At 46.1% G+C, this 18,451-nt stretch overlaps 1 protein-coding gene across 1 annotated transcript in view; it reads left to right on the top strand.

The window, feature by feature from the left end:
- The first annotated feature begins 6,187 nt into the window (after positions 1-6,187).
- Positions 6,188-18,451, top strand: part of CCDC60 (coiled-coil domain containing 60) — a 132,892-nt gene continuing 120,628 nt past the window's right edge. Inside the window, exon 1 of the mRNA XM_016149549.2 lies at positions 6,188-6,683. Coding sequence (XP_016005035.1) covers positions 6,621-6,683 — 63 coding nt within the window. The 5' untranslated portion in view covers positions 6,188-6,620. The remainder of the gene's footprint in view (positions 6,684-18,451) is intronic.

Consider the following 18,451-nt stretch of genomic DNA (forward strand, 5'->3'; position numbering starts at 1 on the left):
TCACCTGGCACCCACATAGTTATTATAATATTATTGACTATATTCCTCTGCTGTACTTTACATCCCCCTTCATAACTACCAATTTGTACTTCTTAATCCCTTCACCTTTTACACTCATTCCCCAAAGCCCCTCCCATCCAGCAACCATCACTTTATTCTCTGTATTTATGAGCCTGTTTCTGTTTTGTTAGTTTATTTTGCTGTTTAGTTTTGATTTTCGTTCTTCGTCATGAGAAAGCTGAAGCTTATATAAGTCAATACACTTTCTCAAGGTCATGCAGCTAACATACAAGATTAAAATCAGGTTTAAACTCAGTTCTGTTTGGCTTAAATCCTAGGTCCCCGCCACCCCACGCTACACGGCCTCTCAGTTGAATTCACTCCCAAGTACGGCTCTCATGACCCTGCAGTCAAGATGGCCTGCCTCTTGTGTGGGAGGATATTTTTAAACTCCAGATAGAATTTGGGGAGACTGGAACAAGAAATAATGCTTCAGGTAGAAAAGAGTTAAACTAGTCAACTCTGGCCAATTCAGGTGACAAGAAATCTCAACTCACATCAATTTAAGGAAGACTGTAACAACCACCACAGTCACAACAACAAGACGTTATCCATGGACTCACATAAATGGAATTTTTTGGATAGTGCTAGCCTCAAGCCCGCCTGGATCCAAGCACACAAATGTCATCAGAATTCAATCTTTCTCTTCGATCTGCTTCTCTCTGAGTTAGCCTCCTTTTCTTCTCTTATAGAAAGGCTTTCCTTGTATCACAAAGAATGCCCATGGAGAGAGTCCAATTCACATCCTCCTAGCTCCATGACCTAAGAGGAAGTCTCCTTTCCCTGAAACAATTCTGACTGGCCCAATTTGGTTGACATCCTTACCTCTGGTCCAATCACTGTGGGAAACAGGGTTCTCTGTTGGCCAGGAGTGATGGATGATAAGTTCATTCCTGTGACCTTCACAAAAAATCCCGTGATCCAAGTAGGGTAGGACTCCTTCACCAATGGAAGTACAGATTCTAAACAGAAAAAAAAGCAGCAAATGTCCACTACACAGGGTTTTGGCTCTGGGTCCCACAATGAGGGGTAGATGATCAGCTAAAGTTGATCTCAGGTCTCTGCAACCAACAAAACGCCATCCTATCCAAATGATCCAAGATGAGAACAGACTGGTCCCTGTTCAATACGAAAGAATTGGTTGAACGAACTGCTGGACAGCCCTGAAATTAGAATTCCATTTTAGCAAGCCCTCATTTAAAAATCATGTTTAAAAATATCTCTATAGAAATGGGAAGATGTTTACATCTTACGTAGGAAAAGCAGTTTACGAACAGGACGTGTGGCAGGGGTTCCGACCCCCCACCTGTGTGTTAGATTCACCTGGGAACTTTATTGCTATTGAATTGAAAATTCACTGGTGCCTAATATTTAATTTTAAGTCGCTGACTCTGCAGAGCTGGGCTGCCGTCTTCTCCTATTATCCCAGCTAGGGTGGAGAGGGAAATGAAGCCGGAGCATGAGGGGTGGTGCCTGTGTTTCCTGGAGCTGCTGTAACAAATGGCCACCCACCGTGGGGAGTAAAACAACTGAAATTTATTCCCTTACAGTCGGGGCCAGAAGTCCACAATCCCGGCATTGACAAGGCCATACTCTCTCTGAAGGCTCCAAGGGGAGGAGGCTCCTTCCTTGCCTCGTCCCAGCTTCTGGCTGTTGCTGGCAATCCGTGGCGTTCCTCGGCACGTAGATGCATCACCCCAATCCCTGCCTCTGTTGTCACATGGCATCCTCCTTGGGTGTCCTCTGTCTCTGTTTCCAAAATTCACTCTTACCGGGACAGAGGTCATGAGATGAGGACCCATCCTAATCCGGTATGACTTTGTTGTAACTTGATTATATCTGCAAAGACTCTGCTCCCAAATAAGGTCATATTCACAGGCACAGGGGTTGAGGACTTGAGCATATATTTTTTGGGGGGACAGGGGAGAGGGGTCACAGTTCTACCCACACAGGTAGGGAGCAGGCTAGAAGGCTAGAGTGTGTATTGAACAAGAAATTGTGAGCTGCTTGGAAATCCACAGGAATACCTGGCGGGGAAGTACTTTCCTCCCTGAGATGGAAGTTTGAGATATCTTATGTGGATGTTATAGTAAGGGCTCTCCCAAAGGCTAGAGAAGAAAAAGTCTCCCAAGTGGCTTGAAAATCCCAATTCTCTTGGCAGAGTTTGCTGCTGAACTGAAACACACACACACACACACACACACACACACACACACACACACACACATGCCTCTAAGTGAAAGACCATTGAGGCAGTTTGACAGAGTGCTAAAAAAAAAATCACTGAATTTGGAATCATAAAACTTGGGTTCTCAGGCAACCTCCACCACTAACACAGAACTACACCCCCAAGAGCTTCAATTTCTACCTTTGTAAAATGGGATTAATAATTCCGTAATTCCCATCTGTCCTGCAGCCCAGCATGCTGTGAGATTAAGCACATAAAAGCAGAGAGCATTGCCCATGGAGATGGCTTGGGCCACATCCTAGATTTCCAGCGGGGAAAATTCACGAGGAATATTCCTGGCGCCCCTCTCCTTTCTCTGCTCCAGGGCCTGGTGTACCAAAGTGAAGAGGGAAAGAGAAGGAGGTCGGCATTACATTTTCTTCTCTCTGTTTACAAAGATCCAAATGAACCTCCCCACTCTTGGGGCGTGGTTTGGAGGACGGGGTAGAAATGGGATACGGGGCCACAGCACCCCCAAGAGGCATAGTAGCGAGCGGTAATTCTTCTTAAATCTGATGAGAGACAGGAATCCGTGGAGATGGTGCAAATACACATGATCCAATGTTATTTCATCCGGCAGCAATTTATCAGTAGACTGCCAGCTACCAAGTGTCAGGGGAGCCCCAAGTTTTACTCTTGGCCTGGGCCAAGTGCTGACATTTCAGTAAAAATACCCAGAAGGAGTTCTCTGGGTGCTAGATGCAACACGGAAGAGTATTTTAAAGATACTCAAAAAATGATGACTTTTCCTATAGGTTTTTAATGCCAAACATATGTATTACTGACTGAAATTTGAGCGTTTAGCAGATTTCGAGATTTCACTTTGGCTGCCCCAGCTGGTGTCCGACACATTCCAAAATTTTTCTTCTATACGATACGTCTATTTCTAATGTCTTCGGATGCTTTTCTTTTTGGCAAATTGGGAGGATTGAATGCCTGTCACTTTGCGTCTTTCAGTTTATATTTTGCATAAATCAACCAGGAATTAAGAATTAAACAATCCCTTCATCTCTTAGTTGTCAAATATTTCGCCGTTGGGGGATGTGTTTGCCCATCTAAAAAACATGTTGGCCTTTCACTGTGTAAGGAATGTGGAGAATATCAAGAAATTCTCTGAAATAATCGCGGGAGGAACAGTAAGATGGCGATGAGGAGGCGAGGTGATCAAAGAAGGTCGAAAATCCATGCAACGAGATGAGAGAAGGGGAAACCTCAGGGCCCAGCCCAGGGCTGACCTCCCTGGTTATCCCAGTTAACAATGGCCCGGGTTGGGTTCCCCAGAAGCAGACCCAGGGGCAGGAGTTTGGGTAGAAGTGGTTTGTTTATGTGGGAGGCCAACCAGGTAGAACCGGAAGGGGCGTGGGGAAGTAAAACAGGAAAAGGGAAGAAGCCAATGCTGGGTCGCTGGTGAGCAGGCCACAGGGCTGCCCCTCCCTCAGTCTGAAGGGGACCTCTGGGGAATATACAACGTGTGTTACTCGAGGGCTGTGGAGGTGAGAAATCTATCTACGAAGTCCTAGTAGTCATTACTTTGCGTCTGCTCTTGTGAGTTTTAACTTCCTGCACGTCCAGGCTGATCAGCTCAAAGCCGGAACACATTTCTATAGCCTTGTAGTTCCCAAAGTGTGCACCGAGGTCCCCCATGGTGCCACAGAAAATTCACAGGGGAAGATAAATTTTGAGAGCGACACAGCAACATCCGTCCAACGCTGTGTATGCGCTATTAGCTTGTCGAAATCTTAACCCCCAGTACCTCAGAATGATCTTATTTGATTGAACACCTCTAGTGATGGGTAACTCATTCTCTCCCTATGAAATGTGCCCCTTCGTGAACAGAAAAGAGAAATAGCATGTCTAGAGCCCTTACTGGGTACTGGGCTCTATTCATTCATCATTTCATCTAAGCATCTCAACTGTATGAGGTGGGTATAACTATCACTATTCATATACACAATGAAATTGAGGCTTGGAGAGGTGAAGTGACTTCACCAAGACCTCGTTTACCGGTCAATAGTAAATGGCAGAGTCAGGATTTGAAGACAGATTTTTGTTTGATTCCAGAGCTCTTCCTACTTCCAATTCTCACGTGGCTCTGACAGGTGGGTGTTTATAATAAAAGAAATAAGCATTAACATTTTCAGAGCCCTTCCTTTTATTGTTAGGCATTGTGCTTCACACGGACTCTCCATTTGGTTTTCACGATAGTCCTGTGAGATTGTCATTGAGGTTTCTCAGCGGCCAAGTCAGTGCGACCTCAGAGTCTAGGATTTTAAAACAGTGCTTTGCCGTGGATCTCCTGGTATTGAACCCAAAACCCTCTTTGTAGTCTTTGGGCTCATACAGAACTAGTTGGGTCCTTCTTCTCCCAGCCTGTCCCTCAAAGCCATGTGAAGAACAGCCCTTTGTTCTGCTCAGGGCTAAACATTTCCCACTCTGGCTTGTTTTGTTTGTTCGCTTGCTTGGTTTTTTTTTGTTTGTTTTTATCCTCTCTTGTCCCCAGCCCCATCTTCTCAACATGATTCCGTTTACCTGCATCCTCCTGAAAGTGCTTGCTGATTGCTAATGCTACCCACAAAGGAAGCAGAAGGACCAACACTTCTGTGAAAGGGAAGGTCAGACTCAGTCTTCAGACAATGGCAAGAAGACAATGACTTTCAAGCGTCCGCATCCGGAGCTGTGTGGCTAGGCATTTTGTATTCTGCGGAGGGTCATCCTGCAGCAGACACCTTCTAAAGAGAAGGTAAGGTCATCGTGTGGCCATGCTGACCTCATAATCCTCAGTAGTTAGAGATAAAACAGGAGTCAGATTGATCCAGTGGCACAGAATGCCAAGGATAAGGCATGCAAATCAGAGCATGTGCAATAAATCTTCTGCAGGCTGGCAACCTGCCCCGCAGGTTTATTGGAAAGATTAAATAAATTAATATATGTAAAGTGCTTAGTAGAGCACCTTGCATAGAGCGAATGATCAATACATATTAGTATTAATATCCACTGTGGAATGAATGAACACTGTACTGTAAAGATGAGTAATTCTTCCTGGAGATGGGGTGTCAGGAAATAATGATAGTTGCCGCTTAACTAGGACCCCTCGTGTGCTCAGCCCTTTACATACATTATCTGTTTTAATCCTCTACAACCTGAGGTAAGGTTGTTTTCCCCATTTTAAAGATATGGAAACCAAGACTCGGCAAAGTTTCGCGTCTTATCCTGGGTTGTGCAGCTAAGTGGTTAAGGTTCGAAATCCCAGCTCAGGCACTTTCTGCGTGACCTCAAGCATGCCATTCAACTCTCTGTGCCTCAGTTTCCTAATCTGTAAAAGGAGTCATAAAATACCTTCCTTTTAAAGACCTTTTGTGAGGATTGAGTTAATAGATGCAAAACAGCAATGCCTAGCACATTCTAAGCAGTCCGTGAATGTCATACACATAAATACGCGTGCGTGCGTGTGTGTGTGTGTGTGTGTGTGTGTGTGTGTGTTGTAGGCTTTAAGGATGCGTAGGAGTTTGTCAGGTGGAAAAAGACAAGAAATAGGCATCTCAGGTTAAGGTAATTGCGGGGCTGAAGGCACGCGCTGAGCTACCCAACTCCCGACACGAGAAATCCCTAGAGGGTTAGTGGCAAGACAGAGCGGAGTTTAAAACAGAGCACAGTCTGTTATAGTTACACAGAGAGAAAGGGTCGAAGTCCTCAGGCCTCAGAGGAGAAAACAGTTTGGAAAACGTGGCCTCTTGGCCAGCTGGCTGCCTGCTCTCGCCATCGTCCCAGGAGCCAGTGGGAATTTGTAACCCCGCCCCTACCAATCCCAGCCAATGAGGAAGCCCGCTACGGCGTCTCGTTGCCAAGCAACCTAATTAGCCCAGCCTGGCAGTTTACTGCCTTTCTCTCCCTTGCAGTGGGAACCTGAGCCATTCGTTGGGTCTGCCTTAAAATGGGGACCTGGAGACCCCTCCATGGGCTCCCCTCAGACTTTATCCGTGGAGTTTTATTTTTTTAATTCATATTTTATTTTTGTTTATGGGAGAGCAAGATACCCCATTTTAAAGAGAGGGAAAGCTCATAAAAGTTTGTAACTTTCTAAAAATGTGACTAATTCCAGGCTTGCTTTATCCACCCTGTCTGGACTTCTTTATCTTGTTGGTGGGAACTCAGATGACTTGCTTTTCATTACTCCTGGGTCAGAAATCTCTTTGGAGCCTGTGGAATTAGCACTTGGGAGTCAGGGCGAAATTGCTGAAACTCTGTACCCCAGTGGCTGGAAAAACCCTTCCCTTGGGGGCAACACTACGCCTGAAGGATTTCTAAGCTGACCAAGGTACCGGCCGCCAAGAAGATGCAGAGTTCCCCCAACTCGAGGGCCCTCTGTTCCTTTTATGCCTCAGAACTTCTAACACAGGTAAGTCTTCCCCCTCTGCCAAAACCAATCATGTTTTCAAGACCCAGTGACATAGGAATTAGCCTCCAGACCAACCAGGGACAGGGAGAGAAGAGTCGTGATGTAATTAAATTGTCGAGACACATCCCTATTGCTATCAATGGCTGGCTTCTCACAGAGAATGAAAACAGCATCCGGAGGAGTGAGTTGGGCCATCCTATTAGCCAGTAATTCCAAAATGATGGGATAAATAGGCAGCGACACTGTAGAACACCAGGCACAAATGAAGATGAATTGTAGGTCGGCCATTGCAGAAATTATTTTCAGAGATCAGCTGGACTCAAAGCAAGTGCACATCCTCTCCCTTACGGAGAGGCTGCAGAGTGCCGAACTTTGGGTTTTGAAGCCTGACTTCGCCACTCACCGGTTATTGATATTAGACGGGTTGCTCAGCATCCCTGAGCCTTTATTTCCTCGTAAGGACAGGTGCATCAACTGGGAAGAAATAGTGTTGAGGACCGAATGAAGTAAAATATGGGAGTTGTTTGGCATGATGCTCACACTCGGTAACGTGTATACGTGACATGGGATACCGTTGTTGATTTGAAAGACAAAGAAAAATCATCACTATGTATTTAATGACCAGAGTCGAGTGTTTCTGTTTTACAATGGTCATACTTGGGTAGGCCAGTTCTGTCCTTGTTAAGTGTGTCTTTGTTATTGTATCCACAAATCCCTGTATCACCAGTGATTGGCCAAGGTAGGTGACCAGTGGGAGAGAGGGTCAAAGGCCACACCGGCCCACTGTCGTCTACCTGGAGTCCTGCTCCAGGAATGGGGACCTCGGGAGAAGTCAGTGCACAAAAGTGAGCTGAAAACTCAGCTGTGCTTACATAGGAGTCCAACGTGTTCCAGAGCTTCTGTTTTCTAAGGACGGACACATCTATATGCGCTCCTCATGCTCAGTTCTTTTAGTGAGCTCATTCTGCAAGACGCGGTCTTTATGTGTCTCCTTCCACCTCAAAATGCTACACAGAAGTGGGTTCCATCCTGAGCAGCCCCCTCTGGGACTGTGTAGCAGTGGGCAGGGGGCGGGGGAGGGGAGTTGGGGGAGGAGAATGAGGAAAAGAATGAGGAGCAAGGTGGCTGTTTCAGAAGCAGAGGTGAGTGTGAAAGCACGAGCAATGGACCCGAAGAGTCTGGGTTTGAACCCTGGTTCTGCTCCTTAGTAGCTCTGTGACCCTGGGCAAGTTGCAGAACTTCTCTGCTTCAGTGTTACCAGCTGTAAAAGGGAGCCGTCATGGTGCCTTCTCCGGGGATTACTGTGGGCATTAAATGCTATCCTCGAAGCTTCTAGAACAGCTCCTGACATACAGTAAGCACTCCCTAGATTTCGGTTCTATTGTGATTTCATTCATTTAGCAAACACTTGTTGAACTGCTGTTTTGTGCTAAACACACGCTCTTGTAACAGAAGAGACTTGCCTTTAAAAAGTTCACAATCTGTAGTGTGTATGTTTGGCATGAGGAATAAAAGAAATAAAGAGCAGATCATTATACTGTAGGGTGATTAAGGAGAGCTGGGGAAGTATCACTGGGGGTTGTGGGAACTCAGAGAGGGACAGCTGAATCAGACTCATGTATGTGTGCGTGTGTATGTGCGCGTGTGTATGTGCATGTGCACGTGTGTGTGTGTCAGACTTGAGGAGGGAAGAAGCCATGTATCCAAATAAAAGCAATAGAGTTTCCCACCATGGGACAGAGATGAGGAAAGCAGAGGAAGATAGAGAGGTTGAACTATCTCTTTCTTTGGACGAGGGTAGGTGGCACTCAGGAAGGTCAGAAAGGGAGAAGCTTCCAGAGGACTGTTGCATTAACTAAGGCCTCAGGCACAAAAGACTCTGAAATCCTGCTGTCCCCGCCTGACTTTCTAGGAAATAAGGAAGCCCTCAGAGTGTCCCCTGGTTCACATCCCCAGGATCGCGCCTTTAGAAATTTCAACTTGTTGAGCTACCATAAAGCACCGATTAATCTAAACCAAGCGAGCTCAAAAGTGACAAGCCGCAAGGAAATATGTAAAGATTAGGATCGACTGCAGGTGAAAAATCAAACCAGTGGTAATTGCGGTGGTGGCACGAGCAACGGTGACAGTTGGCCTAACACTGAGTCTCCACCATGTGCCAGGTTCTGAGCAAAAGTCTTCGCGGGTGCTACTTCGGCACCTTCTACAAGACTTCGCGGTACGAACTGTTACCTCCTCGTGAGCTAGGTGCCAACTCAGAGGTTCAAGTCCCTAACCCAGGGACATCCAGCCCCCAAGGAACAGAGCAGGGGTTTGAACTCCAGTCTGTCTGGCTCCAGAGTTCAAGCCCTCTCTGCCTCGCCATGCTAATCAATCAAGTGGTAATAGTGCTTTAGCATGTACCATGGGGAGGTGCGTGTACACAAAGAAGGTATAAGGCACAATCGCTGGCTTCAAATCGTTTTTATGTTTGTTTGGGAGGCAGCCAGGTAACTGTCCAGCGAGACTCGTTCTGGGGAAGCAGTCTGGACTTTCAGGGGATGCAGGTGAGGCCGCCCGTGGCTGCATGGCCATGCCACTGACTGTGAGTCCACCATGCACTCGTCTAACGGCGACACTTGAGCAAAACCTCCCAATGGGTCCCGAAGTCTTCTGAAAACTAGCCGCTTTTCTTCTCGCGGGGAGGAACGTCGTGAGAGCATCACTAACGTTACGATGGCGCCCTGCCTGGTACGGCGTCTTCACGTAGTCTTTTCCTGAAGGGGGGAATATGAGCATAATATACGCGAATCCAGCGCTAGAGCATCTTCTCCTGAGGAAAGCTTCTGTGGCGCTCCGGCTCCCCAATCTGTGAGGGTGCTCCTTCTCTTTTTATTTCCCAAGGAAGCGAAAGAGAAGTCTAATGAGATTAGCTACAGGGAAGGGATGGAGCCAGGTACGTGTGGATATCAAGGACCCACATTTTCTTCCCTGGAAAGGTCAAAAGAAGACGGTACTTAGAACACCCCCCGACCCCCTCCATATTCTAGAACGGAAATGCGGAAACACCGTTTGGCAAAAAACTATAAAGTTGTGGAACCCCTCATACAAGCTCTGTCTCCTGGTACCTGATGTTTCTATCTCGCTGTCATTACAAACCGGACAGAAAGGGGCTTCCCTCATTTGCACAGACCCTAAAATAGCCAGGAACCATACTGGGTGCTTTGCTCATATCCTAGTGTAGTGATTAAAAGAGTAGACTCTTCAGCAAACTCTGTGGGTTCAAACCCCACCTCTGCCACTTAACTAGGCTCGTGACCTTGAGGAAATCAGTTCCCCTCTGTGCCTCGGTTTCCTCATCTGCAAAACAGGCTTACCGCATTTCATCTCATCTAAGACGATTTTCATTTCCAGATGCATCACCGATTTCTCTGCGCGACTAAGAAAGGAAAACTCTGCTGATTAAACTATAACCTGTTTCAATTATGTGTCCCAGTTTCAGAGGTGTTGAAATGTGGAAAGAAAATGTGCCTCTTAGAACAGATGAAATGCAGCTAAAAATACTCCTCTCTCATAGAGGGTTGTTGCAGGAAGTCGATGAGTTAATATGGGTAGAGTGCTTAGAACAAAGCCTGGCACAGAGGAAATCCTACGAAGTGTTCACCATTATGACATTTTTTTTCACCCTTTTATCGACTCCTTGATAGAGGTGTTGCCATTAAACCCGTTTTGCACCTGGGTATAGTGAGGCTTAGGGAGCCCCAGGGTCTGGTTCTCTGCTGAGAGATGAGTTGGCAGGTTCAGGAGAAGGGGACAAATTAGGCAGAATTCCAGGTATGGAGAAGACCTGGGCCTGAGCATCTCTGGTCCCAAGCCCTGTGGTGAGAATGGAGTCGCTCAGAGAAAGTATCAGAAATCCAGCTCCCCCAACCCCCACCCCCCGCACCCCCGGGCTGTCGTCAAGCAGAGAAGGAGAATCAACGAAATTGAGAAAGATTTTCCGCAGGAGAAACTTTGACTCTCAGCACAACGTGTTCCCACCGCACACATGAAATGATTTTCCTCCTTATCCAGAGACAAGACGCCGTGGCCTGCAGAGTTCTAAGTGCGAGTCACTGGTCTTTGTTCAAAGTGGGCTCAACGCTGGTGATTTCTCTGGCCTCTAATCAGAGAGACCACACCCCCGGCCCTGAATCAGTGACTACCCTAAAAAAAAAAAATGAAAAAAAATCTAACGACCACAAGAAATTGAATTCTGAAGAATCCCAGCCAGCTGCAGCCTTCATTGTTATATGGCTCATGATTCAGGCCAGAAAATATCAGCGAGTCCTTTCTCCAAGGGGCTCTTCTGGCGCCATTGTTACCGCATGAGACAATTGCAGAATCAAGTTGTTTTTGTTTCTGTTTTTGTTTTCTCTATGCCCCAATGCTTGGGACCGGTGATGCTTACCTAAGGCGAATCTCGCTGTGTCTAATTGCAGGCCCGCTGGCTCCCTACCATGATAAATCGGGATGCACATGCTCATTACCTCCTGACACAGGAAGAGCGATAGGCAGTTTCTTTACGCCGGACATTATGAAGCAAGCTCTTTGTCTCGGCTGCTAAGAGGCAGCTGCTTCGCGTGGGGAAGTAAGGGTGGGGGAGGGGGACAGTAGGGGAAACACATCAAAGAGTTTGCTTGACGTGACTTGAGGTGACATAAGCTTCGTGAGGAGGTAGGAGCCCTACCTTTGAAGTCAGGCAAAAGTGGGTTCGAATCTTTTCAGTACTCTCTAATAGGAGGTTCTGTGAAATGAGTTGAAAAATAACAGGGTGTACTACACAGATGTTTTAGAAGGATTCAATAAAATAACGCATGTGAAATACTGAGCACAATACTCTCTACACAGTTACTATGACGAGTGACGGCGGAGGTTATTAGTATTACTTGTCCCCTTTTCTCTTCTCTGGCTGGGCATTTTGAAGACCGGTTGGCCCAGATATGAAGTCTGGAGGAAGTAGAATATTAGCTGTGAAGTCACAGAGTGGGGTCCATCATTAGCATGTCCCGATGTAAGGGTCAAAGGGAAGAAGTAGATCTAGGGATGTATTTTAGAACTGGTATGAGGTGCCTTGCAGGAGAAAGTGCATCCTGGTGGCAGAAATGCTTGACGCAGTTTAAAATCTTTGCTGTAGGAAAGGGGGTGCCTCTCAGCATGAATCGAGTCCCTTGGACTCTCAACTCAGTTCCGTCTTTAAATCCCATGGGAAACCAGAAAAAGGAACATCCAATGTATAAATTAGGATCATTTATGGCTACAAGAGAAAGACTGAAAAGCAGTGACGTAAACATAATGAATTAATTTTTTTTTTTAATATAAGAAGTCTAGAGGTGGATGCCTACTGGCATTGGTTTGGGAGCTCGCTAATGTCAGAACTAGCAGATCTTTTCCCTCACGATCACAGAATGGCTGCCCCAGCTCCAGGCATCACAATCACATTCCAACAGAAAGTGAAGAGTAAGAACTACATTCACCCCTTTTATGAGGCAACCAAAGGCTTTCCTGGGACCTCCCCGGCATATTTCCTCTTACGTCTCATTTGCCAGAATACCATCAACTGACTTTTCTAACTGCAAGAACGGCTCAGAAAGTGCGTATCTCATATGAGCGTGGAAAGCAGTGGCAAAGGAGAGAAGTAAATGCAGTGGATATGGATATTGGATTGACTAATCAGCAGTGGCTTGCACAAATTTCACAAAAACTCAGACAATGGGGGTCCCGAGCAATACCCTGACAGAGAGTACCCTAAAAAAGAGAGACATTCCCCACCCTATACAGCAACTCCTCAGGAATCTCAAGGGCACTCAGCCATAATGGTACTTTAAAAAACAGTACTGTATCCAGCAGAAGGCTATGGGGGCCATAGGAAGACTAGAGTCCCCAAGTGAGAACAATTCATTCATTCAACTAATATTTACTGAGCCCGAGAATGTGCCAGATACGATTTTGCGTCTCGAGGGGGATACAGAAGGGAAAAAAAGACAATCGCATGGAACACCCTTCTGGAAACTCTTGAAAAATATATATACTTACAAGCAGTAACATTAAGAGAGAGCTGAGACAGTGAAATGTGCGCCATCTTTATTCCTGTGACCCCCAACTTGTATCCTCCGTTTCGGGGAGACTTGAAGAAACTCTAGTTAGACAAGCATTTGCACAACTGTGAAAAGAGACAAATACTTGACCCCTTTCAGCATTCCTGCAGCCTCCAAAGATTCAACAGCCGTCAGCTGTTAAATCTGAAGGCTGCATAATCCACGCAGGGTTCAGTAGCAAGCAGCACTTACATAAAATCTGACAGAAGCCAATTAAACCCTTCTTGGACTGAATAAAGCAACATATTTTTCTTGGAGGTCCTTCTGACAGCTAACTCCAAAATCATCATTGCTGGTAATGGGATACCTTCTATCATGAGATAGTGACATTTTCCCTGCTAAACTCCTGTTTTCAAACTCAGCTGAGAAAATTTCTTATGGGGCTCAATTTTGATCCAATGTATTTCTGCCTAAATTGGAATTTATGCAATCGGGAGTTTTATTTAGTAACTTGAAAATTAGCCCAATCTAGCGATCTGCTTACAAGCCTGGAAGTGCCTTGGGGTTTCGGGATTTCATGAAGTAGAAAGATTATACAGTCGGAATGGTTTCTGGGATGGGTTTGGTGTTGTCAGGGGCTTCAAGGGGGTCCAGATAGGTCATGTGGCTCACTGGAGGAAATGACAGAATAATGACCCACTGCAGACTGGTACACAGTCAGGGCTACCTTCTGAGGTCTACATTTAACACCTATCATGACAGACATTTGGGATACACTAAGATGAATCGGACCTGGGGTCTTCTCCCAAGGAACCCACATTTCTGTTAAGGAGAACATTCACGAATGGCCTTGAATCAAGATAGTAGATAAGAAGTACCAAAAAGAAAGGCAAAAATTATACAGGAGCTTGGAGTTAGAAACAAGTTTTACCATGGGAAGAAATGTGCAGCGAACCCATCTAGTCTGAATCTTCAATGTTGGCTGGATGTACACTTGTCTTATACCAAAGAAACCCCTGAACCAAAGCTAGAACTTATTTTCTAATATATCAAGAATGGGATGGATGGGACATACCACCATTCTCCCCCAGGAAACAAGTCCTTTCTTGGTACCCTGTCTGACAAAATGCTCCCCAAAAGAGCTCCAGTAGATTGATTTTTTAATACCCTTTCTCTCCATACAAAAGTTGCCCAAGTTTTTCTATCCCATGGCGTTGTCAAATTAGGGAGGACTTTGCTCCATGGATTCCCACTAAGGCTTTCAATAACCAGAAAAATCTAATTTGTTACTTATTTCAAGGCTTCGAATTTCAGCAGAGCAGGGCTTTTCAACCTTTGTACTATTGATGTTTGGGGCCGACAGGCTGTCCTGTGAATGCATTGTAGGATGTCAAACAGCATCTCTGGCCTCTATCCATTAGAAGCCAGTAGCACTGTCCAGTTGTGACAATTAAAAATGTGTCCAGATACTTCCGAATGTCCCCTAGGGGACACAATCACCCCCAGTTGGGAACCACTGCAGTAGAGGACTACTAAAGTCCTGAATACCTTTCCCCAGTTGAATGCTTATCCGATGGTGAAACATTCCCCGTCTAAGTTAATGATGCCATCATGTGCACAATTGTTCAGGCAGAAACCTGAGTTTCGCCTTGACCTCTCCCTCCCCATCAGCCCTTCTGTCCAATCAGCTGCCTCGGGGTAGCTATTCTATGGACAGTACCTCCTTCTCCAAGGTCTCTACCTGGTCCAGGCGCCATCATCTCCATGCTGGATTAATCCACCCTGCCCCGCCGACTGCTCTCTTCACCTTCACTCTGACCTTCTTCCAACCTATTTTCTTTCAATGCAAGTATAGGATTGTCATTCCTCTGGTTAAAAACAATTACGTGACTTTCCGCTGCCCTCAAAATGAAGATGAATGTCTTTAACAAGGTTTAAAAGACTCTGCATGATCTGGTCACTGCTGACTTTTCAAGTCCCCTCTCTCTTTACTTGTTCTACTCAGAAGCCAGACAGGTTTTGGACTATACCATGCCCTTCGTCGTTCTCCCAGAATGTCTATTCATTCTTTCCCCACCCCCCCCCTCTCTCTTTCTGCGGCATGATGTTTCTAGAGCTCTGAACAGTGGTGGGGCAGGCATGGCCCTTGCCCACCTACCACCGGCTGTAGGACTCCGGCCAAGTCGCTTCACCTCTCTGGCTTCTTCATGTTCATCTGCAGAACCAGGGAATCTAACCTGGCAAGGCCGGGACTCCCTTCCTTGCCCTGTGACTCTAAAGAGCAAATAACGGCCACCGTTTATTGAGCATCTATTACACACCGGGTGCTTTACGTACGTTGTTGAAATCACTCCTCAGTCCTGTGGGGCAGGTTCTAGCGTGATTCCTATTTGTCGAGATGAGGACGTGAGTCTTGGAGACGTTTTCGTAACTTGCCCAGAGACACTCAGATAAATAAGCGACGGGGTTAGGATTTGAAACCAGGACTGACTGACTGACTAGAGAGAGACTGTGCTCTTCAGATCAGCCTGGTCGACTGCGCTAAGAGGGGCAGCAGACAAGCATCTCTCTAACAGGGGCATCTGGTGGCGTGATTTTTAAAGAGCATATTCAAAATTCTCTGGCGGAAAAAAGGAAAGTGCCAATTTTAGCTGTAGGCAGTGCAAACAAGAACATGACTATGTCCCTGACCACAGACCAAGGACATTTGGATTTTCTTGAGCTCCTGATAAAATATGCTAACGAGCTTTTCCGGGAGAGGAAAAACAGCTAAGCTTGAGTTTGGTGGTATGTTGGCAGGGGTGAGGGGGGACTCTGTATTTGGCTTAGACTCGTCTTTCTAAATTATGCTCGTTTCAATAAAGATTTACAAGCCAGTTCTAATTAAAATCACATTTCTAAGAAAGGCATGTTTTGATCTTGGGTCAATACACTGCCAAGACTTGCTAGATAAAATGGAGAGGAAGACAGGTCCAGCTAATGAGGAATGAGTTTCTTTGGATGTGTGTGGCTGAGATGTTGATAATTGTAAACAGCTTAATTGGGTCGAATAATTTGGGTAAATATCGAGTTAAGTGGATTCAGTCTGAATCCAAGCTCTGACCCACTAAATTTTTTATTTTCTAGGAAAAAAAAAATACTCTGCATCATAATTGCCTGTTTATTTGTCCTATCCCACTACTATACTTAGAGCTCCTTAAATTACGATTCTATCCTCAGGGCCTAGCGCAGTGCCAGGCACTGGGCAGAAATTCGATGTTCTCTAGTCTTTATTCTCAGAACCAAGAACATCTCTACATACCGCGTGAGACAATGACACATCCCTCGGCACACTCCATCTGGACCAGGGCCACAGATGTTCTATTCACATGTCCATAAACGTGAATGCCGTCCCAATGCTTGCAATGTGTGTGACCTTGGGCACCTTACCCTCGGTGCCTCAGTTTCCTCCTCACCCATATGAGAATAATGAGTTCCTGTTTGATGGGTTTGTTGTGAAGTTCATCGCGATAATGCCAAGCAGAGCCCCCGGCACATAGTAAGTGCTCATTAAATGTTATCTCTTCATATTGCCACTTCAGGAGGGGAAGCCATTGGCTCCCAAATATCAAGATTGCAACATTTAAATACTGACATTTCCAGTGATGATAACTCTCACTCTGATCATTTTTTTATGCATTCAGGAAAAGGCAGCCAAAAGGGTAACAGGATGAAAATGTTGCATTTCTAAGAGCCCTTGAAGAAAATGCCCAAAAGGCAATTAGCACATGACTGTCACCTCCGCTGCAATTGCTTATTAGGTGATTTTTATCCTCTACTAATCAAACTGCTTCTCTGATATTTTTAGACCTTTTCAAAGAGGCCTTTCGAAACTCAGGAAGCAGTGCTTATTGACAGGTAGCAAAGAATTCGAGAGCACACGGATCCGGCATTCTCACAGGGGAAGGAAAAATGATGGGAATGGAGGAGGGAGGATGGTACAAGGTCCGCGGGAACTAGGGTGCGCAGCCTGGAAGATTCCGTCACCCTAAATCACTTCCCTCCCGCTCTCCCCCCAAACCCATCCATGCCCCTTTTTCCTGCAGCTCCAGGGCTTGAGAGTTAAACCACCTCAATAAAAGACAGCTCTTGAGTTTCCCTGGCTGACCGGACAAACTCAGGGCAGGGCTGACTGACTTAACGCCAGGGCCCTGGATCATTCCGGGGCCTTGCCGTTGGCTCGCCTGCTCCATGACCTTGCTCTATCTGATTCGCTTTCCTGATGCCGGGTTTTCTCGCCTGTAATTGAATCTTGTGAACGTTCGAGATCATATCTATAAAGACCGGATCCAGAATAATAACCGAGATTGATTTATGATTAATGTTATTGCACCTTTTCGTGTTTCATACACATCCCCAAACCCCCCCTCCCCCCCTGCTCTGTTGTGTGTCATGACATTACTTTTTTTTTTTTTTGCTAATAAAAGACGGTATCATCTTGAGAAAAACCTATCTCCTCGCGAATCGTCGTTCTCTCGAAGTTATTCTGGGGATTGCAAAACGAAGGATGCTCTCGTGATCTCTGTGAGGTTAGAAAAGATGCCGACGTTTTAAAATTAACTAAGTGGCACGCTTTATATATAAACAGCACGTGAGGATGGTCATAAAAATAACTGGAATTATTGGTTGCGTACTTAGTACATGCCCCGTGCCATGCTAAGCCCTTACGTGAGTTATCCAATTCCAGTCACTCTACAATGCTAAGAGACAGGCAAAATTAACCCCATTTTTCAGGTGAGGAAACTGAGGCTTAGAAAGGTTACATAACTCTACCAGAGTCCCACAGCTAGTTAGGGAACTGCCTGGTATTCAAACCCAAGTTCGGTCGAGCTGCAAAAGCCCTAATTTGAACCATTATGTGCTGCTTAACAAAGCAAGCCTGATTTTTCTCTGTGGGGGGTGGGGGGGGGCTGGGGGAAGGTGAACTGAGGGAATATATGTTCCTACTTTCAAAAGAAGAGCATAAGGAAGGAAAATTACCTACTTTGAGGGGCTTTGGGGGAACAGAGAAAATATTGACTGCATCCCATAGACAATTCACTTCTGGCTCGTCCTCACTCACCAAGGTCAAAGTACAGTAGGTGCTTCAGGACACGCCACTCACCCCAGAAGTCCCGAAGGCAGAAACTGACAAGCATTCCCCAGGACTCTCGGCCCCACTCCAGCCCACCGCCAAAAGCCTCGCGAAGCCTCAGTCCCGTCTCTCGTCACGTCAGTCATCACAAAAGTAACCTATTCGTCGAATGAAGCCCAGGATCCAAGCAAAACAGGAATTTATTTTTTGCCTCTCACTGTTCCCTTCAGAGAATGTTCAGAGGGGGGCACCTTTCCTCCGGCCCCTGCTTAGAAACGAGGTGCCCGGTGCTCCTCCTTGGGTGGCAGCCGGTCTCGTAGTCTCTTTAAGTCATAAGACACAGTCATGACTCAGAACGTAAAAGCACTGATTCCAGATGTTCATATATTAAGCGCACTTCAACCTTCCCTCAAGGAGAAGAGTGTGCTTGCCCTCTCTCCTGCCTCTTAAGGACGGCTTCCTGCAGCCCATCTGCCACTAGACAGGGAAGCAAGGGGGCATGTCCCCTTCTTCTTCTACCCATGGAGCTCCCCCATGTCCCTTAGCTTTCTAACCACTGGCTGGAAGCAAAACTAAGGGTCCCAGAAAGGTTCTTACTG

Source organism: Rousettus aegyptiacus, unplaced genomic scaffold (assembly GCF_014176215.1).
Source record: "Rousettus aegyptiacus isolate mRouAeg1 unplaced genomic scaffold, mRouAeg1.p scaffold_m13_p_5, whole genome shotgun sequence".
NCBI lineage: Eukaryota > Metazoa > Chordata > Mammalia > Chiroptera > Pteropodidae > Rousettus > Rousettus aegyptiacus.